General features: G+C 44.2%; 1 protein-coding gene and 1 long non-coding RNA gene across 2 annotated transcripts in view; one reads left to right on the forward strand and one right to left on the reverse strand.

Moving 5' to 3' along the window:
* LOC111870084 (iroquois-class homeodomain protein IRX-3) overlaps positions 1-21,864 on the reverse strand; it is a 162,537-nt gene that overhangs the window by 100,240 nt on the left and 40,433 nt on the right. The window contains exon 2 of the mRNA XM_023862067.2: positions 3,308-3,721. Coding sequence (XP_023717835.1) covers positions 3,308-3,721 — 414 coding nt within the window. The remainder of the gene's footprint in view (positions 1-3,307; positions 3,722-21,864) is intronic.
* The window catches only part of LOC111870085, a 192,813-nt gene that overhangs the window by 96,071 nt on the left and 74,878 nt on the right, over positions 1-21,864 (forward strand). The gene's annotated exons all lie outside the window — the stretch shown is intronic.

Consider the following 21,864-nt stretch of genomic DNA (forward strand, 5'->3'; position numbering starts at 1 on the left):
GCTAGCGAACTATACCGACCGTGCGACCGCCGCTTGTCGGCGAAGTTAGTCCCAAATTTAGCGGATAGAGGGTCTCACGTGGTTAGCGCAACGAATCCCCACGGCCATCAATCTCGGTTTTCTAGACTGGAGCCGCCATTTCCTTGAAATAGCTCCTCAATTATCCTCACGGGGCTGAGTGGATCCCTTTCCAGACCCACTACTGGCAGAGCCGGGAATCGAACCCGGGACCTCTGGATCTGTAAGCAGGAACTTTGACCACCAGACCACAGAGGCACATATGCCTATGTTCCAAGAGAGAGGTGCTCTGTAACAAGTTACTTTGCGACTCTCAGCAACTCCGACTACACAAGAATGAATGGTAGGACTGTTAAATAATGAATTCTAAAGGATTTGGAAAGAAACAATCATGGCATAATCCAGCCAGTATCCCAGCATTTGCCTGGAGGTACTGCGAAGGACCGGGGAAAACCTAAGCCAGGGTAACGGGCGTCATGGCCGAGATTTGAACCGAGTGCCTCCCGAATGCAAGTCTGGAGCGTTACCGCTCCTCCAGTCTGTTGGGCCTCAAGGTTATTAGGGTGATCACACTAGGGAAGGCATTGGTCAGGGCATGTAGCATGCACCAGAGGGATATACATGTAAAGTTTTGGTTTTTACTAAGAGACTAACTGGAAGACCTAAAAGTAGACATGAGGATAATATTAAAATTGATGCTAAAGTAGGTTGTGGACTGTATTCAGATGATACTGGTTAGGGATAAGTGGCTGGCTGTTGTGAACACGGCAATGAACTTCCATAAAATTTTCTTCACTAACTGACCAACTATTAACTTTTCCCAGAATCACCATTCTCCATTTAGTTAGTTACTTTCACGTCCTGTCTATCATATTCATGCGCCTACTTTACGTAATACCTCAGGTCACTGGACAGTTCTTCTCTTCTCCGGAAAGAGAGGATTTCTCTCGGTCACCTCTGTGCTGAGACCCTCATCTTCATCCGTAACCCAACAAACCTACTATTTACCAGAAATAGTAGCATTTCGCCGGAGGTAAAATGGCCCCAGAGTAAAGCTGACCACTCATTTCTGTCGACTTCTCAGTTTACCAATGTGTGGGGCGTCACACTGCATGCTGTAATGCTTAAACAAAGGGATAGCTTCGCTTTTACTTCCATTCATAGTGACTGCTTTCCAAGTAGTGGCACTGATTCTCGTTTAGTGAACCGCTACTGTGACCTGCATCTTATAGCTGAGTAGTGTACAGATGTAATATTAGCTAGACGTGAATTGACAAATTCAATTTTCTTTGTAGTGTCTCAACAAAAAAAAATTCACTTTTCCATGTTCCTTATATTTCTTCTTTTATTGGTATCACAACCCTGTATAGGTCTTGCCCTCCACCAATGTTTCGTATCAGATTTTTCCGGGGTGTTGTTGTTAGCCCCTCGTCCAAAGCCCAATATGGAGAACCAATGACTACATTTCATCTGGCCCATACCCTTTGACCCGTCTTGTATAGGTGGCCCTACCAGTGGCTTACGCTCCCGCCAGCATATCTCTCCCGCGTAATTGGGGTGTGCAAACCTCCTCTCCCAAGATTCCTTTTACTAAGATTCCGTATTCCGTATTGAGGGGGTGGGTTTCCCCATGAACTTAGACCGGTTACTGGTCCATTGTGCGTCCCCCTTTAATTTCTACTGTCTCCATACCCTACCGGTATTGGTGCTTACTATCAGTCCCTTTCTGCCAGCGAGGTTCCAACCTCTTACTGGCAGTGGTATCTAATAGTTAGTCCCTTTCTGTCAGCGAGGTCGTCCCTCCTCTGGCAGGGGTTACTAGTCCCTTTCTGCCAGCAAGGTTTCTACCCTCTACTTGGCAGTGGTATCTAATGCTTTAGTCCCTTTCTGTCAGAGAGGTCCCCCCTCCTCTGGCAGTGGTACCTGATACTTCCCCCATCTACCGGAGGAATTGGAAACTAGTTGGGTGGGAAACTTGGCCTAATTTTGCTCAGAGGTCTCCTAGAGACATGAGGTTCTTTTACGTGCCGTATATCTACGACACGGGACCCGCGGCTTAAAGTCCCTCCCGGAGGACTTGTTCCCTGAATTTTTCCGCCCTTAAAAATTCCACGACCTCCGCCGGGTTTTTGAACCCGCGTACCTTGAGTCATGAGGTGGGAACGTTACCCCTAGACTACGGAGGCCTCTTTTTACTAAGATACTTCATCTCATTATGTTTCAAGGTCACATCGCAGATTAAATACAAACAACTAGTAAAAAAGAAGATTCTAAAGGATTCTGACGATGGAAAAAGTCCAAAACCCCAGTAATTCTGCGTAGTAAAAAAGAATTAAATCCGTTTACATGAAGTTTATTACAATGAAATTTCAACTGTTAACAATTCCTTTGTGAGCAGATCCATTGAGCCCATCTGCTATCTTTTCCTGAACTTGTATTAGGGGTGGACCTTCTCGGCCCTTGCACCGCGACCTACAGTTATCTATTGTGTCTGCCTAATAAAGGCGTACTATAGGTTTGTAGGCAACTGAAACCGCTAAGTAATTAACTGACTGATTAGCAGGCTAACTACATATCTAAATTACTGTTCTTTGGTTATTTCGCAAATTTGGTAGAAAGCTGTCAGTATATATTATTTCAATTTAATCTTTCATACAGTCAGAAATAAAGCGAATTCTCTGTAATAACAATGTGCCTTCTAACGCAGTGGTGTGCCACTCCCAAGTTTACACGAGATAGCAAAGTGGAACATGGGCACCATATCCCCAAGTACTTCTGCTTTCCCTGCCAATTATCATTCCCATCAGTGTTCCCTTCGGTATGCGAGCAGGCACGTTATCACAACGTTCCAACGTTAGCACTTGGCTGGACTCAGTGCAAACAGGTTAGCTCGCCCGTTAGAGCAGTACGGGATGTTTGGTTTGTCTGGGGTCTGCCGGTGCAGAGCCCATGGAATTCCCGCAGAACGGAGGAGCCGTTACCGAGATTTTGCCGAAAGAGGATGAACTGTCCCTCGGTAGTATTTACCCACCTTCCCTACATTTGACCCTAAACGTTCATAGTCGCTAATACGATATCCCACTACTACAAAGGATCCCGTTCCTTCGCATTCCCACAACGCATTAACGTAAGCTCTACCCGAATATATTCCTACTGTCTCAAAGCGATTTCCCAAGGGGCTACAATGTTGCCGTGCATTACCAATATGATAACTACATTTTCATTCTTTGTCTTGGCGACTTCTGACAGCTTCAAACCATGCATCTGCCTAGCTAAAGTTTGCACTCACCGTTGAGGTATAGAAGGGAGCCTGATCGGCCCCCAGAGCTGGGAAATACGCGGCCATGCCGTCCGTGTAGGGTGCACTGTACATCGAGAGCGCCGGAATGCCAGCAGCTCCAGCCGCTGCGACGCCAGCGCTGGCAAGACGTTGGTAACTCAGCAAGTCGTACTGGCACGAGCAAACGGTCTGCCCTGTCAGGGGGTCCGTGAAGAGAGGGCGCCCTGTATCACAGCATCGGGTAGGACCTGGGGCGGCGCCGTTACTGGGGGGACTGCCCCCCGAACTGAGTGGACTTCGCACCGCCACCGGTTGCGGGCAGCTGCCGGAGACCGCCGTGGTACTGCTGCACGGGGTTCCCCCGGGGGGAACCACAGCCGTCGAAGAGGGTGGAGGGGAGCTCTCTGCGGTAGACACCGACAACTGAAATCAAGATCAGCAACATCATCACCACTGCGCTCTTTAGCAGGAAAACCTTCTAGACCATGAAGGATATCAGATACCAAGGAACATTCTAATTTGTCATCTGTCATTTCTAGGAATACTAGACAGGATTAGTGTTTCTGGGTATCCATCGCCTTTTTTTATTTGAAGCAACGTTTCGGAGATCGGTTCTGTTTCCGTCTTCCGAGATAGGGGCTAGCTCTATCGGTTGTGTCCAACTGAAGAGGTTTCACCTGAAGACGGAGACCGAATCCAGTCTCCAAAACGCTGTGTGTTTTAAAGAAACAGGACGCTGGATAATGTCCAGGAGCACAGTAATTGCATTAATATACCACCGTCACAGAAGTTTAGACCTTAAGTAGTAGATACGGTTGAAATCTGGACGGCGGAAATATAAACATGCTCAAAAGTTCTGGAACAAATACGATTTCAAGAGTGATACATTATGGAAATGTTGAACACTGTTCAGTTGTTAACAGACATTCACAACACAGATGACTGTAGAACATGAATTACTGCAAGGGTTTGAAAGCGGGAGCTCATGAAATTTACAACTTCTTTATTAACATCGTCAGAACACAACTATATCAAGATCAGTGCCTGGTTTTGGCTCTGCTACATGTTTCGGCTATTAATAGCCATCATCAGGCAAATACATGACTAACATATATACACCACTGAACTGCAGTATTAATAAAACTGGATACAATAATATTAATTATATTAAAATACTTGACGTAAAAATACAACAAGTTAGATTATATAAAACAAAAGTTATAGTATAAAACAAGAATAAAATTTTTCGATTGATGCTTTACATCATCGAGTCAGTCGTTGGTTTTTGTGATTTTGTGTTCCCACGGACAAATTGGAGTATTCTATATTTTGTGTATAAAAACTGTTATTGGAGGCTCGTGATGTAGATGTAGTAATATTAATGTTAATTCGTATTTAGTTGCTGCCTCTTCTTACGTACAAAGTATTGTCCGTCCTATAGGGAATGTAAACATGAAATTATTTGGTCGTGATCAAGCTGCTGTGAGCGAGTTAATTTTAGATATTGCAGGGGCGTAACGAGGAAATTCGCGTTATTTATACGAGTTCCCTAATAATGTTCAGCGTAGACCCCACGAACTGGCGGATCATAGTGGCCGTGCGGTCTACGGCATAAACTGTCTTCGTCCGCTCAAACACTGGGATCGTGGGTTCGAATCCCTCTTGAGGTATGAATGTCTGTGTGGGTTTATTCTGTTTGTGCTGTCCTGTGTGCAGGTAGCGGCCTTGCGACGGGCTGATCCCCTGTCCAAGGAGTCCTACGACTGTGTAAACAGATCAAGAAACTGAATAAGCGGCCAAGGTCCAACAAAGGGCTGCAGAGCTGTAGACAGACAGACATTATGAACGTAAGAGGGTAAGATGTACTGAACACTCAACTCACATAAGCGGGGCAAGAAATCTATATAAAATTTGAAGGGAGAACCTGCTGGCGGTCACTTACTAGTCCAGAAAGGAGACTTAAGGATAATATTATGGGTGATCCTTGGAACATAACTTGTGAGGATGGGACGCGGATGACGTATTCTGGTATTAACGATACTGCACATTTACTTACTGCTACCACAAAAATGATAACCCTTTGAAACCAGAAGTTCAACTGAATAATATTTACAAATTCAGTTCCAACATTACGGAAAAGGGGGCACGCGATAGCGCAGTTGGTTGAGGCACTATGCTACTACAAGCCGGAAGGTAGACTCAGCCTCTAACAGAAATGAGTACCTGGAATGTTCTTGGGGAAAAGGGTGGCCGACGCATAGGGCTGACAACCTTACCGCCATCTATGTGCCGGCTGTCTAGAAAATGTGGGACCCTCAACATTTCACATCCCTATGGGCCTCCAAGGTCTGTTACAGGGATAGCTTTACTTACTTACTTACTTATTTACTTTACATAACGGAAAACACAATTCGTCTCCATTATAAAACACCAATCCGTTAATGTTGTTTGTTGTAACAAAATCATATGAAACACACAGACACGTTCTGTGGGCAAACTGCAGAGATTCTGTTACGATAAAGCTGATCTTACATAGAATAGCCGCTTTTCCTTAAAGAACTGAACTATTTGGGGACAAGAATCATGCGATGAATGGGATTATTTCCGTTTCAATTTTCCGTGACGTCCTTCATATCAAGAGAGAGAGAGCGCTTGAACCACTGCGAGATGAGTAATGCAAGCGTTTAGTGCACTAACTACGCAACAATGGCTGTGCCGTTTATCACTCTGGCCTGCACTGCACTGCACTGCACTGCATAGCCGAATTTAATTAATATGGATCGCTATTTGATAACTGTTGAATGAATTTTGTCGTGGGTTGCTACCGGTAAGTGCGTGCAGATATACAAATGGTTACCAAACTAGGAAGTAATGCGGAGTGGTGCTTTCAACGGCCATTTCACACTACAGTGACTTCACTAGTTAGGGCGGGGACGATACTACAGATCCCGCAATAGGGCAAACAGTATTGTAGCGTGCTCCGTGCAAAATTGATTTCTGTTGTCAAGAGACGCCAAAGAGGAAAAGTAGGCCGTAAGTAAAAAAATCTAAGTGTTTGTGCTTTCATATACATTAACAGGCAGCTCGTTGCACAAGCGTCTATTTGAATTTGCTTTGTTCCTTCCTTGTTTGTTTCTGAGTCTTAAACCGTCCCTTCTGTAGAGCTACTTTCGCTTCTATTCTGAGGCAACCGTGTTCCCTCTGATAGCAAGCACACAGCAGTAGCAGCAATGACAGGCTTAATGACTAAAATCCCATGGTAAGAAACGATCTTTAAAAAAGCATTTAGCTCTTCAGGATTCATCAGCTTGTTCACTAAAGACCGCCGTTAGAATATCTGCCCTCAGCCTGATCACGCCTATAAATCTGGTTTCTCTATGGTCAATTTTCAATATTCTTTTTTTTTTCTAGTCTCTGAAGTTATGTTTTGTATAAAGTTGTTATTTTCACTTGCGTGCTACATGACCCAGTTGTTTTATTGTGCTTGAATTAATTGTTCTTAACAGCGTCAGAACATAAGTTATTAAGCTTTTTGTATAATAACAAGCAATATTTTAACAGTATAACGACTGGTTACGGGTTGGAGTTCGTTACCGGGGGTTCTTTCTCCAATGGTAAAGGGGCCGGGGCGTAAAGCTGACCATTCACCTCCAACTAGTGCTGATGTCAAGAAGATGTGGATTTATATATCCACTCCTCCATCCCCCTACGCCTTCATGGCATAGTGCTTAATTAGGTAGGAAGAGGGACAATTTTACTTCTCTAATTCTGTTTGACACTACGTAAGGAACAATTTTTCCCCTTCTTATTGACGAATTATTCTCTCTGACCTGTCTCCATTTAGGCCGAAACTACGAGCTTACAGTCAGTTCGTAGGGCTCCTTTTTGCCCGTCACAAGGGCTGTACCTGCAAAGGACAATACAGACACAGAAAACAGGCAAATATGAAGCCATGATTCGAATGGGATTGATATCCACGATCTCAGTGTTTGTGCGGAAGCATTTCGCGCCTTCGGTCGCGCGGCCTATGTCAGCTGCGAAGGGAATATTTTGTGGTCACTATTCACTTCCGTTTATTATATACTTTCATGCTACGTATGTTCCACATAAGTTTGGACTGACGTCAGTTATCACACTGTGGCACGTGATCTGTGGAAATGTGCATGTCTTTTCAAAATTAACGGCGGAGGATAGGCCTGTATTTTCCTTTTGGCCCATGCACTTCATATTGGCAAGTAATTCCTGTGTAACTTGTTTCGCACAGACTCTGTGTGCATTCATCACGTACGTCTAGCACCGCTGATTTTTCAGTCCGAATATATTTCAGTTTGACATGAGTGAAGGAAACATCTCTCAGCTACTTCGCCGGTTAAAATAAACTATTCACAGATATTAATGAATACTGCGGCATATACAACCGTTACTAGGCAACGACCACGAAATAAACAACGAAACAAGAGCCACTGCTAGGTAACAACTTCGTAAATACGCAACATTATTGGAGCCGATGCTAGACAGCGGCCTGCGTGCAACAATGGAAGTACCGTTGAAAGCAGTGTTTTCTATGTGGTCCGCTCCGAGGCTATATCACTCGACCAACTGAGTTCAATTCTATTAGTGGAGTGGAGTGAGTTGGATGGTGAGTGTGTTCCATTCCTGCTTATGCGGTTCAGTCCTTTTGAGCTGTTGCTGTTAGAAGCTGGTAGCTGAGGCACGCGGACAGTTCAAGCGGTTAGTCGCTGGCTTCCCACCGCGGGGGCCTGGGTTCGATCCCGGGTCTGGTCAAGTGGGGTTCTTGGTGGACAAAGTGACGCTGGGGCAGGTTTTCTGCGAGTACTTCGGTTTCTCCTGCCAATCTTCATTCCACCAATTGCTCCACAATCAGCCTCACCTATCATCTGGGGCTGGTACAATAGGCCACATGGGGCCGCAGTACAAGGGACTTAGTCCCACCCAACTAGCAATAACAAAAAAATACGATCTGTAAGTGTTCAATAAATCCAATTACCAATCCCGACTGTAGTCACTGTATGACGTGACAATATAAATTATAGACTATCATGTAATTTTATTAACAAAATGTGTCTTTACTTAAAAACCAGCTTCAACAAATCCATTTTTCCATATTTCTTTGTTTAAAAATTGAACACGCTTTTAGATGGAACACGCCTACAGAGAGAACGAACGGTCAAACCATATTAGAGCCAATGGTTCTCGTCCGATCACGAAATTAGGCAACACTGGTTCTGGTCAGTACCCGGACAGACAATTGCGTTGCAACACACGTACTTCACACATCTCGTAGGAGCTGTGACACCTTAACCAGTGAAGTTATGGGTTGATTGAACAACCGGCGGACGTTTCTCTAAATGTTAGCCAGTGCAGTGACTCAGACTTGCGGACTGACTGTCGGATTTCGATTTCTTGGACGTTTCTTCCTCACCAGTGCGTTCACATAGCCTTTGCGGCTTTATGTCTGAATCAGTATCTTCGCGCAGACCGAGGCATGAACCAGACCACTCAGCACCAACTAGGGCCAAGGTCAAGAGGCCTCGGATTTATATCCCTAGATGGGCCGCGCCATAGCTCAAGCGGTTAGTCGCTGGCTTCCCACCGCGGCGGCCCGGGTTCGGTCAAGTGGGATTTGTGGTGGACAAAGTGGCGCTGGGGTAGGTTTTTTCCGAGTGCTTCGGTTTCCCTGCGAATCTTCATTTCACCAAATTCTCCATCATCATCTTCACCCGGGGCAGGTACAATAGGCCAATCAGTGGCCGCCGTGCGTAGTGGACCCAGCTGGACTCCACCCCCACCCACTATATCCCTACGTATGTGCTTAATTTCTACATGAGAAACTTCACCGTTACCATTTAATAGAATTTTGTCCCGAACGGCTGTGGAACCCACCCAGCTTCCGGGTGGTAAAGCTTCCGGAACGTGAAGCTATCATATTCACTTACTTCCTAGTTTAAGAATGTGTCTATCCCTATGCTATACACAGGATACCTATACCTTTACGGACAGACAAACCCCAGCAAAATTTAAGTATCACTGTCGGGAAGTTTCCCTTTATACTTCCCTTTCCCCCCTTCAGGGCCGATAATCTGACCACACCTCTAACGCCAGGTTTTCTGTTGTGCTATAGGCACTAAATCTTAACAGAGCTGTCATGGGCCCCTTTATCACAATTTAATTTATAATTGATGAACGAGTAATGCCACAGTAGTGGCCACGCCCATGATTTCCCCGAGCGGAGTCACAAGTGCTACCCTCTACATGTATTTCCATTATAATAATTTCTTCGATGCAAATGTAACCGGAGTATAACGTCTCTATCTTCCTTGCTTACCAGCCACGCCATCTGCAACACTTTTTGCCTACTTTTTTTATTAAACCTGGCTTCACTAACGACCTTCCTGCAATACGCGTGCTAATCTTCATATCACTCTTCGGGGCGCTTAACTAAAAAAATTACAACCCTAACCGAATCACACGCTTAGGTACAAGCCTTGTTTAGAAACCTGGTCACCATGAAGAAAAACAAGCTTGAAATTTTCATGTTAAGTGATAACATTATGTTACGTTCAACTATAGACTCAAAAATACTGACAACGCTGAGAAACAAATGTAAGTGAAACATATCTCGTTTGCTTCACAGGCATAAGTATACGTTAACTATTTCAGAATGTGACATTTGGCTAAACATTTCCGTGAAACTAACGAGATATCTTGTTCAGAAACACAGGCGGCTTATCATCTGAATATCTTTCGCTGTTTGCATCAGTGAATAACAGACGTTCATGTCGAAGTTTCATACTTGAAGCTAGTTCAGAATTTAGTGATGCAGTTTTGTCCATAATAAGCCTTATCGGGTAGAATTACTCTTCTTCCTCGCATTAAATTTTTATAAAGCTCCATGTTTCTTGTCTATCTTCTCTCTTATTTCCAGCTCCTGCAACTCTCATTTTATTCTTTTGTATTCTCTGGTCTGATGTGATACTACATGATTTCCAATTACGTCTGTACGAAAAGTTATACAGGCCTTCGGTTATCCCAGCAAGGTTCTGTCTGCAAACGCAAATATTTCACCTCTCTACTATCCGTGTCCCACTCATATCACAGATACTTCTCCAGTTATCCCAGGAAGGTTCTGTCTGCAAACGCAAATATTTCACCTCTCTACTATCCGTGTCCCACTCATATCACAGATACTTCTCCAGTTATCCCAGGAAGGTTCTGTCTGCAAACGCAAATATTTCACCTCTCTACTATCCGTGTCTCACTCATATCACAGATACTTGAGCTTATTAACTTCTGCTATTGCTTGTTCCTAGGAGTGGGGACAGCAATTGGCTACGGGCTGGACGACCGAGGGGTAGGAGTTGCACTCTCTGTAGGGTTAAGAATAAAGCGGCCGGGGCGTGAAGCTGACCACTCACCTCCAATTATTGCCGAGGTCAAGAAAATGTGAATCTATACATCCACTCGCCCATACGCCTTCATGGCGCTGTGCCTAATTAGTTAAGTACAGGGAAAAAATTTACCCTCTTACCTTTACTGCTTGTTTCCATGCCTGTCCTTGCCATCAAGGCGTGTGGGGGAGTGAAGGTATAGCTTCACTGATCTCTTTTTTTTATTGCTAGTGGGATGGGACTAAGTCCCTTGTACTGCTGCCACTTCTGGCCTATTGTACCAGCCCCAGATGGTAGGTGAGGGTGATTGTGGAGCAATTGGTGGAATGAAGATTGTCAGGGGAAACCGAAGTACTCGGAGAAAACCTGCCCCAGGGCCACTTCACTGATCTTACTCCCAGATAAGTAACGCATGTTACCCTCTGGATGAGAGGCTGCGTGAGCATCAGAGCCTGCCTGGGCGCTGTGCAGAAGTGAATAACTTGTCCCTCACGGGTATTGAACCCCAATTCTTCGGTCATTTCTCGAAATACCAACTGAGATATCTCTGCTTTGTACCAGGTATCATTTCTGCTAAATATATTTTTAAGGCGTTTCTGTTAATATTAACACGCATAATGTTCAGCGAGGAGAGATTGATAGAATGGGAGTTGTTCTGGACAAGTCATTGGTATATACTGTACTTTTAAATTTTTGCGTGGTTTCAAGCCATACGTTTATTTCCGCGTTATTACCAAGTATAAAACATGGAAACAGTGAATCAGGCTTCTGCTCTTTCTAGCAGTTTGTAACCTACTATAGATTCATTCGTAACTTTCCTTTTTCTAGAATAATTTGGTTATAAATAAGACATGTTTCAGAGTGGTTGTCCAGAGATGGCGCGGTGTCTGGGATAGCTATGGCAGAGACCGCTGCACAGCACGTGCGCCACGGAAACTAACCAAATAATTCAGGAAAAAATGTAGAATAATGACCTGGAAGAAGCGCTACGTATTTTAATTTGAAGTGTATATGATGACAGTCTTATAAACTTGAAGTATGTATGATGACAATGTTACACATTTATCTAGAAATTAAATATTTTCTTTGAATTGGTTTTCCGCGATGTCTCAACTAACTCCTTGGAACACAGTACTTACTCAGAAGCTGACAGATACACAACTGGTAAAAATTCGCGGCCTTTATGGTACCCGAAAAGTCCATTACAATTTCCATGACAGCCAATCATGAGGCCCTATTCCGCGAGTCAGCCAGCACAGCCTCGTCCTATTTCTCTAAGATCCCTTCCATTACCTACCATCTATGTCACGGTCTCCCGAGTGATCTTTCGCTTCAAGTTTTCGGGATAAAATTTCAACGAACCTCTTTCTTCAACGTGTTGACGTATAAAGTTATGGTAAATTGATACCAGGTCACGGTGAGGGTGTCTAGTTGTAGGAAGTAGATTGAAATTTCGTAATTTCGCCTCTGTGGTCTAGTGGTCAGAGTTCCTGGCTACAGATCCGGAGGTCCCTGGTACAATTCCCGGCGCTACCAGATTTTATGAGTAGTGGTGGGTCTGAAACGGGGTACACTCAGCCTCTTGAGGATAACTGAGGAGCTATTTGAAGGAAATAGCGGCTCCGGTGTAAGAAAACCGAGATTATCGGCCGTGGGGATTCGTTGCACTGACCACGTGACACACACTATCCGCAATAGTTGGCACTAACTTCGCCGGCAAGATGCGGTCGCTACAGTTCGCTTGCGGACTAAAGCCACGGACTTTCTTTATTGAGGCACAAACATATTTTTGTAGTGTGTGCATTTTTTTTTGTAAAGTGAGAGATTTTGTAGAAAACAAATGATGTTTATACAGAGTTTCTTCTTTATTGGTGGGTTAGAGTGGTCTAATATTGAGAAAAAAATGATTTTTCAGTACTGTTTTCAGTGCACATCCAACAGTGATAAATTTTACTGTCAGTTTGAAATTATCAGAACAGGGAAGGCGGACGGGATGACCCGATCTCACCGATAAGTCTTCGTGTTTTGTACTCTGGGTCAAGAACGTGCTTGTTCAGAGAACAGTCTGCGATATATTTGTTTCTCATATTGTCACGTAAGAGTCAGTTATATTAATGCTCCCCAGGGACTTGGTTCGTTGTTACAGCAAAGAAGACTGGACCTGATCCTTATCCAGCCTGTTTATGCTTCACGGCCAGAAGTCAACCCAACCTGAATTTCAACAAGTTCTGATACTTCGGCTTATATGCCGTTGGCCTTACTTACAAATCTTCAGACCCAACATGTACACTTTGATGGGGGCTGCGGTTAGATTATGAAGTTTGCCTATAGTGACGAAGAAGCAGGATCGCACTTGCAGTATGTTTAACGGACGCAACGACTTCGCAACACACTATGCCCGTTTGATGTTTGTTGTTTTCTGTGGTGTCTTGCCATCGGTGGGACACAACGTAATATATTCCAGCCACAGGAGTCCTTGCATCGAATCTTGAAATTCGCTGCCTGTTTTATGCACGCGTATGTATTTATGGTTCCATGTTAGGTGGGTCCTTTATCACCACGGCATGGAGCGTCCTCAGGTTGTGGATGGAGAAGACGGCCTCCGGGTATGAAGAATAGCTGCGAATATACTGAATAAGCAGCCGCAGACAGCCGACAAGGGGTGGTGCACTAGCTGGGGGTTCGGGATAACTCCTCACCGTAAAAAAAATAGTTTACAGGTTTCCATAAAAATTAATTACTATTTTATGATTTAACGTGAAATATACATCAGTAGAGAAAGTGCTTTATCAGATTTCACTACAATAATTCAAGCTGTATTCAAATTTAAACAGGCGGACAAACGAAAGAATGTGATATCTCTTATGTGTGTGTGTGTTTGGGGCTGTGTGTAGGGGGATAAAAACGCGTCAGCAGCTGCGACTACTTGCCCCGACCTCTCTCTCCTATGTGTACGGAAATTCATCATGTGTATCTCCAGATTTAAAACACCGCTTTGTTTTTAACAGTGCCACGTATCCGGGGCGCGTGACTAATTAGATGGGTTCTGGATTTGATGATCGAATTTACTGGACCGTTAGACAACTGTTGACGTCGGTTCACAAATCACTGACACACAGCAATCTTCTTCCGACTGGACACTCCACTGGCAACTATTCTGACTTCCAACTGAACTGAACTCCGTTGTACTCCGCTGTACTCCCTCAATTCTGTTTATATAGTTTCGAGGCGGGCCCATATAAAACACCGCTTCCTCTAATGTTATATTTACAGCGCCGTTGCATAACAACGGAAGCTATTCAACTGTTGCCTGCGTATTCGTTGCCGAGGGAATGTGTTTACGGAGTCGCTGCCTAGCAATGAGTCCACATGTCACAATAAATGTAAACTTACAGCCGAAGGTTGATTGTGATGGTATCTACCTAAAATGTTTAAATGTACCATTCCAATATATAATTTTACTTACGGTTTTTATTGACATGAAATTCTGTCTCTTAGTCTAACGAGAAATTATTCGTAGATGGAACACAATATTAAAGCTGTCCTTAAGGAAATTGGGCTTGAAGTGGGTTCTGGGTAGCGACAAGAGGCGGCAGATTTTTGTGAACACAAAAAATGATCTGTTTCCACTGGCGCCTGAGAGTTTCTTGACCAACTGAATGTCAGTTTTTCGAGGGCTTTATTTCGTGGCGTTAATAGTGTTGTAATTTATTATTACAATTATCGTCACCACGGTTATCATGACCACCTTGATAGGTCTGCGTTCAATTGTGTAACAGGTTACTTTATGATGCGTTGTTTTGGACCAATTTGTATAAAAGAAAGACGACCGTTTCCGCTCATTCCATTGCACACTTTTCCTTTGATGTCTCTTTGTCATTCGTGAGACATATGCCGTGGGAGGGTTGGCATCCCTTACGCTCACGACACAACATTAAAATGTGTTTTGAATCTGTAATATAAGACGGCAACGGTGACGGCTGCATGTAAGTTGTATGTAATTTCGTGACACGCTTCGTGAATTAGGCACCATCGTGTCTGACGATTACTTGCCAATAAAGTATCCTGAGCTGAAGGTAACAGCCACTTCCTGCCACCGACAGGCCGTGGGCCGTTGTCCGGATGGAGGAATTACAAATTTGAAAAGTTAATGCTTGTGTGGATATGGCTGCTCTCCCGAATTTTAGGGCACGGAGCAACGTCTGGTCCGGCAGGAAACAAACTTCATTCACTGTCAATTCAGTCCCTACTGAAGTTCATGAAAGGCTGACAGAAATGTCGACGCTACTCTTTGCTTGAATCTGCCCTTCTGATCGCGATAACTCCCGAGTGTACTGTTTTCTGGGATGCCTAGCCGCGTAGACTGTTAGCAGGCCAGGTAAGAAACAAGCAGAGTGCTTTGCTAGTTTAGCTCACTTTGCAAGCAGTACGCTTCTCTGAAACGTCGATAAAATTCTACCAAACTACACCGTGTCACATCCCAGAAGAGAGTACGCTTCATATATATCGTGACATGATGCCTTAAAGCCGGAATAGCATTCACTGCTACGCAACGTCTCGGTAAACGTGTTCCGGCGACAACGAATACGTAAGCAACAACTGAAGTATTGTTGAGCTATAAAGATGGAAACGGTGTTTTCTGTGGATAGTTAGGCCATTGCACCAAAGAAATTTATGATTTTATTATTATAATTATTATTGTTCACGCTTTGCTTCTGTTGCTAGTACAGGTGGAGGACATCGTTGCCAAAAACTTTGAGTACATTCTTTTAATGCTGCAGCATGTTAGTAACGAGGAGTAATTGACAGTAATCAGGTGGGATGCACTAAATTATACCCTCAGTGACCTTGAAGTGTTTCTCCCTTGGTAAAATCCATAGGAAATGCTGGAGAACAGAGCAGAATAATCTGACATTTACCCACATGTATATTCCATATTCTGTACTTGTCATTTTATTACAAGCATGAGCCCCGTACCCTTCTCTTTTCATCTGACTTTGCGTTCCGTTTTTTGCCGTCTGTGTGCAACGTCGGTTAATATTCTCTCGTCGTTTTCTCTTTATTGTCACTACATGTTTCGACCTAACCGGCCATCTTCAGGCGTAGAGGTTGTTGTGATGAAGGAATCTGCTGTCCACTGTAATCTTGTTCTGCTTTTGTTACGTAGTTGCCTCGGATTCTGGGTTATGTGAGTTAACCAGCTGTTTTATTTGGGTGTCCTTGGACAGTTGCTATGCTCGCTTTATTCTTAGGGTAGGACGAGACTCAGTGCCCCTGGTGCTCAGGACGTAAACAGCCTATTGTACCTTACTTACTTACTTACAGAGCTGAGCCCTTCTGGAGGAGCCGTCAATTCTGCAGCTACTCAAGAATTTCCCAGCATTTTATGGAACCCGAAAGTTCATTACCGTGTTCACAAGAGCCCTCCACTGGTCCCTATCCTGAGCGAGATCAATCCAATCCACATCATCCCATCCTATCTCTGTAAGATCCATTTTAATATTGTCCATCCACTTACGCCTTGGTCTTCCCAGTGGTGTCCTTCCTTCTGGCTTTCCCACTAATACCCTATATGCATTGAGCTTCTCCCCCATTCGTGCTACGTGCCATACCCATATCATCCTCCTTGACTTGATCATTCTAAATTTACTTGGAGAAGAGTACATGAAGCTCCTCATTATGCAGTTTTCAGCCTATTGTACCTGCCCTGGAAAACGTGAGAAACAGAGCATTTGCTGGAATGAGAATTGTTAGAGGGAGCCGATGTACACGGAAACAACTTGTCCTAGTGCTACTTTGTTCACCACAAATACCATATGACAAACCTGGGATTGAACCCGGGACAAAGCGGTAAGAAAGAGACAGCCAGGTTTCAAGTTCATAACAGAGGAAGGCTTTTCCCTCGGCCACCACATCCACACCGAGTCTGGAGCTCACCCAGCCTGTCAACCAATGGGTACCGCGGTTCTTTACTCTCCGGTAAAGCGACGTATGCAGCCAGCCACTACCCTCCATCTGGCGCTGTGCCTTTACATGAATACCTAGGCTCGCGATGAGCTGTAGTGGGAATCCTTCGCGTTTACGTTTTTACACCAATCTCATACGGCGGGATAGGTAACTTCTGACCTCTTGGAGATTATAATCGTCTCAGCATCTTAATTATGATTTCCATACGTAAGAACTTATCTCGGTTATGGCATACACCTCACTCCTGAGAATACAGACAAGATTAATGGAAGTGATTAAACTTTCATCTGAAACTTATTTATTAAATGAACCCCTGAAAGCATGTGAAAGGCGTAATCTGAAATACTGTTCCACATTCGCCTGGAGTGATTGAGGAAATACCACGAGAAACCTCATGTAGGAACAGGATGCGAAGCTGGTTCCGTCCGCTTAACCCATCGTTACCTCATGAGCATCTTTCAGCCTATTCTGCGCTATATAATGAATCAATTGATACAGTGTCGTTAAATAATTACACTACAATGGAATTGCGGCCACGTATCAGATTTTCTTGAGTAAAGATTTCCAATTTTTCGAAAGTGAAAATAAAAATCTCTTCACAGAAAATTTATCTTAACATAGTGCCCGGGATAGCTCAGTCGGTATGACGACTGACTACGGGCTGTACGACCGAAAGGTCGGAGTTTGAGTCCCGGCAGGATCAAGATTTTTCTCTTCTCCACGCCGTCCTATCCAATGGGTATCGGGGGCTCTTTCGTCGGGTGTAAAGCGGCAGGGGCGTGAAGCTGACCACTCACCCTCCAACTATCAATGTCAAGTAAATGTGGCTCTATACATCCACTCCCCCATACGCCTTTAAGGCGTAGTAAAAGTAAGTAAAGTTATCCCTGTAACAGGCCGTGGAGGCCCATAGGGTTGTGAGATGTTGAGGTCCAACATTTTCTATACAATCGGCTCACAGATGACGGCAAGGTTGTCAGCCCTACGCGCCAGCCGTCCTTTACCCCCAAGAATATTCCAAGAATACTCCTGGTACTCCTTTCTGTTAGAGGCTGAGTCGATCCAGGGCCATTGTGCGGCAGGAAAGATTACGTCAATTGAAAAAATCCAGTTACCTCATCGGGACTTGAACCCGCGTCCTTCCGGCTTGTACCATTTTTTATATTTTTTTATTGCTAGTGGGGTGGGACTAAGTCCCTTTTACTGCGGCCACTTCTGAGATGATAGGTGAGGGTGATTACGGAGCAATTGGTGGAATGAAGATTGACAGGGGAGCCGAAGTAGTACTCGGAGAAAACCTGCCCAAGCGTCACTTTGTCCACCATAAATCCCACTTGACCAGACCCTGGATCGAACCCGGGCGGCCGCGGTGGGAAGCTAGCAACTAACCGCTTGAGTTATGGCGCTGCCTAGGCTTGTAGCATAGTGCCTCAACCAACTATGCTACCGCGTGCCCCCTTTAAGGCCGAGTGCTTAATTGATTATGCACAGGGACAACTTAACCTCTCTTACCTTTACAGTGGCCAATTATACATTTCGTTTTAATAAATTTTACGCGTTCACGGCTCTGCTCTTCACCGCGACCGGTGCACTGCTGGCCGCGAAGCACACGCGAATTTTGCCGATGGCTCAGCATGCCAGTAACACTTGGAATGAAAGGAAGTTCTTACTTTTATTCACAGATCACAGGAGGTGTTCAAATTGCTGTCTCTATACACGCTGACATTCCTTGCACTGGCGGAAGAGGTTTTGATTACCTTCAGAAGATGCTCTGCAGCAATGTCTGAAACTTCCCTACGAATTTTTTCTTTTTAGTTTCCCTTCAGTTCGAGGGTTATTACTGTAAACGTCCTTCAAATATCCCCAGAAGAAGAATCACAAGGAATAAGACCAGGTGGCCCTGCTGGCCAAATACCACTGCTGATAATTCTGTCCTCGAAGACATCGGACAAAGCCTGCGTGGATATACGCTCAGTGTGGGCAGTAGCTGAGTCTTGCCGAAACCAGCCATAGAGCCCTTCGTCTGTTAACTCTGTAAAGAACTGCCCAAGATTATCGCGTACATTTCACAATTGTTTCGTCAAAAGAACACAGGTCCAACACTCCTCCTTGCAACTAAACCCACCAGACACCAACTTTCTCTGGATGGAACAGGGCCTCATGGGTTACATGTGGATTCTGTGAACTCCAGTAGCGATTATTTTGCGATTTCTCTGCAAGAGAAACAAAGCTTCATCAAAAAAGAGTCAATTGCGGATAGATCTCACCTTCGACGACAGACTGTAGAAACCTACTGCAAAAACGAACCCTGCTAGCTGGATCACGGATTACTGCTGTTTTATAGGTCTAAGCTTCAGCAATTGTGTTGCTGTTCTTGCACTAGACTCTTGACACTCCAGTCTCTTGAGCTAGACGTTTCAGTGATTCTGTACGTGTATGTACAAGTCTGGCCCCTGTGTCATCTTAACTGCTCAGTAAGCGCTCGGCGCTTATGCTTTTGTTTCTTGTCTATTATGGGTCCCGTTGCTCTAAGTTTGTTCACCAAATTTTGAATTTCCTGTCTGCTGGGAAGTGTTTCTTCACGAAATTTACGTCGAAATTTTCGCCGACACTTTCCAGCAGTTTCGTATTTCACGTAGGCGTCATACAGAAAAACATGCTGCTCTACAGTATCGCGAACCATGTCACGTCACACAGCTGATAACTGCTAACTGGGAACAAATGACTCAAAGCGGTGATAACTACTACCTACTGCTCACAAATCATAAAGAAACTCCGATAAATGAACCGCACAGCCCGCCGTGTAACATAATACTGTGTAGTAGTCTACATGTTAATTATTTCCCTTCATTCCAAACGTTATCGGCCGTCAAGCATGCTGAGTCATCGGCAAAAATCGCGTGCGCTTTGCGGCCGGCAATGCCCCAGTCGCGGATAAGTGCAGAGCCGTGAACTCGTCAATAGCTTTAAAAATTTTCCTATAGTTTCTCGGTTTAGACTTCAGCTTCAGCAGCAGCATTTAATGGCAAATAAGGAGTAACATGGAAGATACCACTACTTACATCAAAATGAATACAAATTATTTTCTATAAAGCTTATTCGTAAATTTAATTCAGGTTTCTATACCTGCAACTGAAGGACAGAAACTCCAACTTTCGACTAGGCGACCAGACAGAATTCAAGTGTTCCTTTCCTCTATTGGCATTAGACATTAGTCGCAAAGTTGAATAAATAAATAATGTTAGAGATCATTTGTTTGCTAATATGAATCAACTACACAGAGATAGGATCTCTTACTTCATTCAAAAACAGTTAAAACTTACCTGGATTTGAAGAATTTGCCATTTTGTTCTGGTGTTCCTTCACTGTTTGCCGACATACATCCCATGAAACCAGTCGTATAACAATGGCGTTCCTTCTTGTGTTAATATTATTATGATATTCATAATACTGATAATTTTCTTTAACTTCCTCTTGAGATAGATTAGCAGACTGTTTCCGTGACGGCCCATTCCCCCCAAAAAATGACTGCTCAACCAACAAACCCTGCTGCTGAGAGCTAAGCAGATGAACAAATATTTCGATGGCTTGTTCATAAATTTGGTTTCCGAACGAATACTGTATATACAGTGATGTGCATGCTACATGACCCGCCGGTATCTTTTCACTTGGTTTATCCGCTCCTGTATGAGAATGTAAGCCTCTAGTTGGATATCTATGGGACGGAGCCTAGTGTTTTCTTGCTAAGATGAAATAATAGAAGGAATTATAACAGCTTTACATGAAAACAAAACACATTCAATGACTGTGGAATCAATAAATTAAATCAGGTTACAACAGGAAAGAGTGTGAAGGGAATTTAAAATAATTTCGAAGGTTATATTCGATAGCTGGTTTCTCATTTTCTGGATTGTCACGCCTTCAGTTAATTGCTTATGCTTCATACAGCCTACGTTCATCATGTCATACGTAAAAGTTGGTAAATTTGTCCCTTTGCCTAATTAAGCAGTACGCCATGAAGGCGTATGGTGGAGTCGATGTACAGATCCAAATTTTCTTGACCTCGGCACTAGTTTGAGGCAAGTGGTCAGCTTCCCGACCCAACGGCTTTACCCCCGCGGAAAGAGCCCTCGGTACCCAATTGATATGAGGTTGAGTGGTGAGCCGTGCTGAAGGTCAGCTGGCTCTTCTGCGTGACGTCATGGCGTCTGCCATTCCTATATTCCATCTTCACCTTATATGTTGACATATTATCCTTGTAATGGCCTATGTATCACGTGACCTTCTATCCCTCTTCCTATGTCGTGGAAGGAAACTAGACCTGCTTCGCAGTCTGTGACGCTACGTAGTCGTGATTGGACGCTTACCAGCCAGCGAGGAATCGCTACTGGAAATTCTGTTTCGACCTGGTACCTCTAAATTGTGTTCGGTAAATCTTCCGTGGCTGGCTGGTAAGGTAAAAGCCGCCCGCGATCAGAAGCCGTTGGCTTTAGAACGGTTGCGATGCGCGTATTTATTTATTTATTTATTTATTTTCTATTATTATTATTATTATTATTATTATTATTATTATTATTATTATTATTATTTGTGTTTTTCTGGAGTAACCTGTTTGACGCCTAAATGAAGTTAGTGAAACTGGGACGGGTTAGCTTATTCTCTGTCGCGATTGTTGGCGACAGTGCTTGCTGCGCAATCATGGATTTGGGTTGTTGTGCCCCGTTTTTGCCTTGATTATGTTTTTTTTTTGTAATTCTATGTAAGTTTTGTTATGTTGTTAATTAAACTTTGTTATTTGTTATCTGAAAGGCCGACGTATCACTGTAGCTTCTATGGTTACCCCACGAATATCTTGGGGAGCTGGTAAACACAGCAACAGAGCCAACGGAGATGGGCTGCTTCTCCCGGCTTCACTACTCGAAAAAATAAATCGCGAGAAGAAGGGGCAGGGGCGGTTCAGTGGGCCCCAGAGCCGGTCTGGACTACGTGGAGAAGTGGAAATTCTTGACCGTACCGGAACTCGAACTCTGACCACTCGGTCGTCCAGCCCGTGAGCCAGTCGCTGTACTGACTGCGCTATCCCGGCTCCTCACGTCCAGCCCGTAGCCAGTCGCTATACTGACTGCGCTATCCCGGCTCCTCACGTCCAGCCCGTAGCCAGTCGCTATACTGACTGCGCTATCCCGGCTC

Source organism: Cryptotermes secundus, unplaced genomic scaffold, assembly GCF_002891405.2.
Source record: "Cryptotermes secundus unplaced genomic scaffold, Csec_1.0 scaffold355, whole genome shotgun sequence".
Lineage (NCBI taxonomy): Eukaryota > Metazoa > Arthropoda > Insecta > Blattodea > Kalotermitidae > Cryptotermes > Cryptotermes secundus.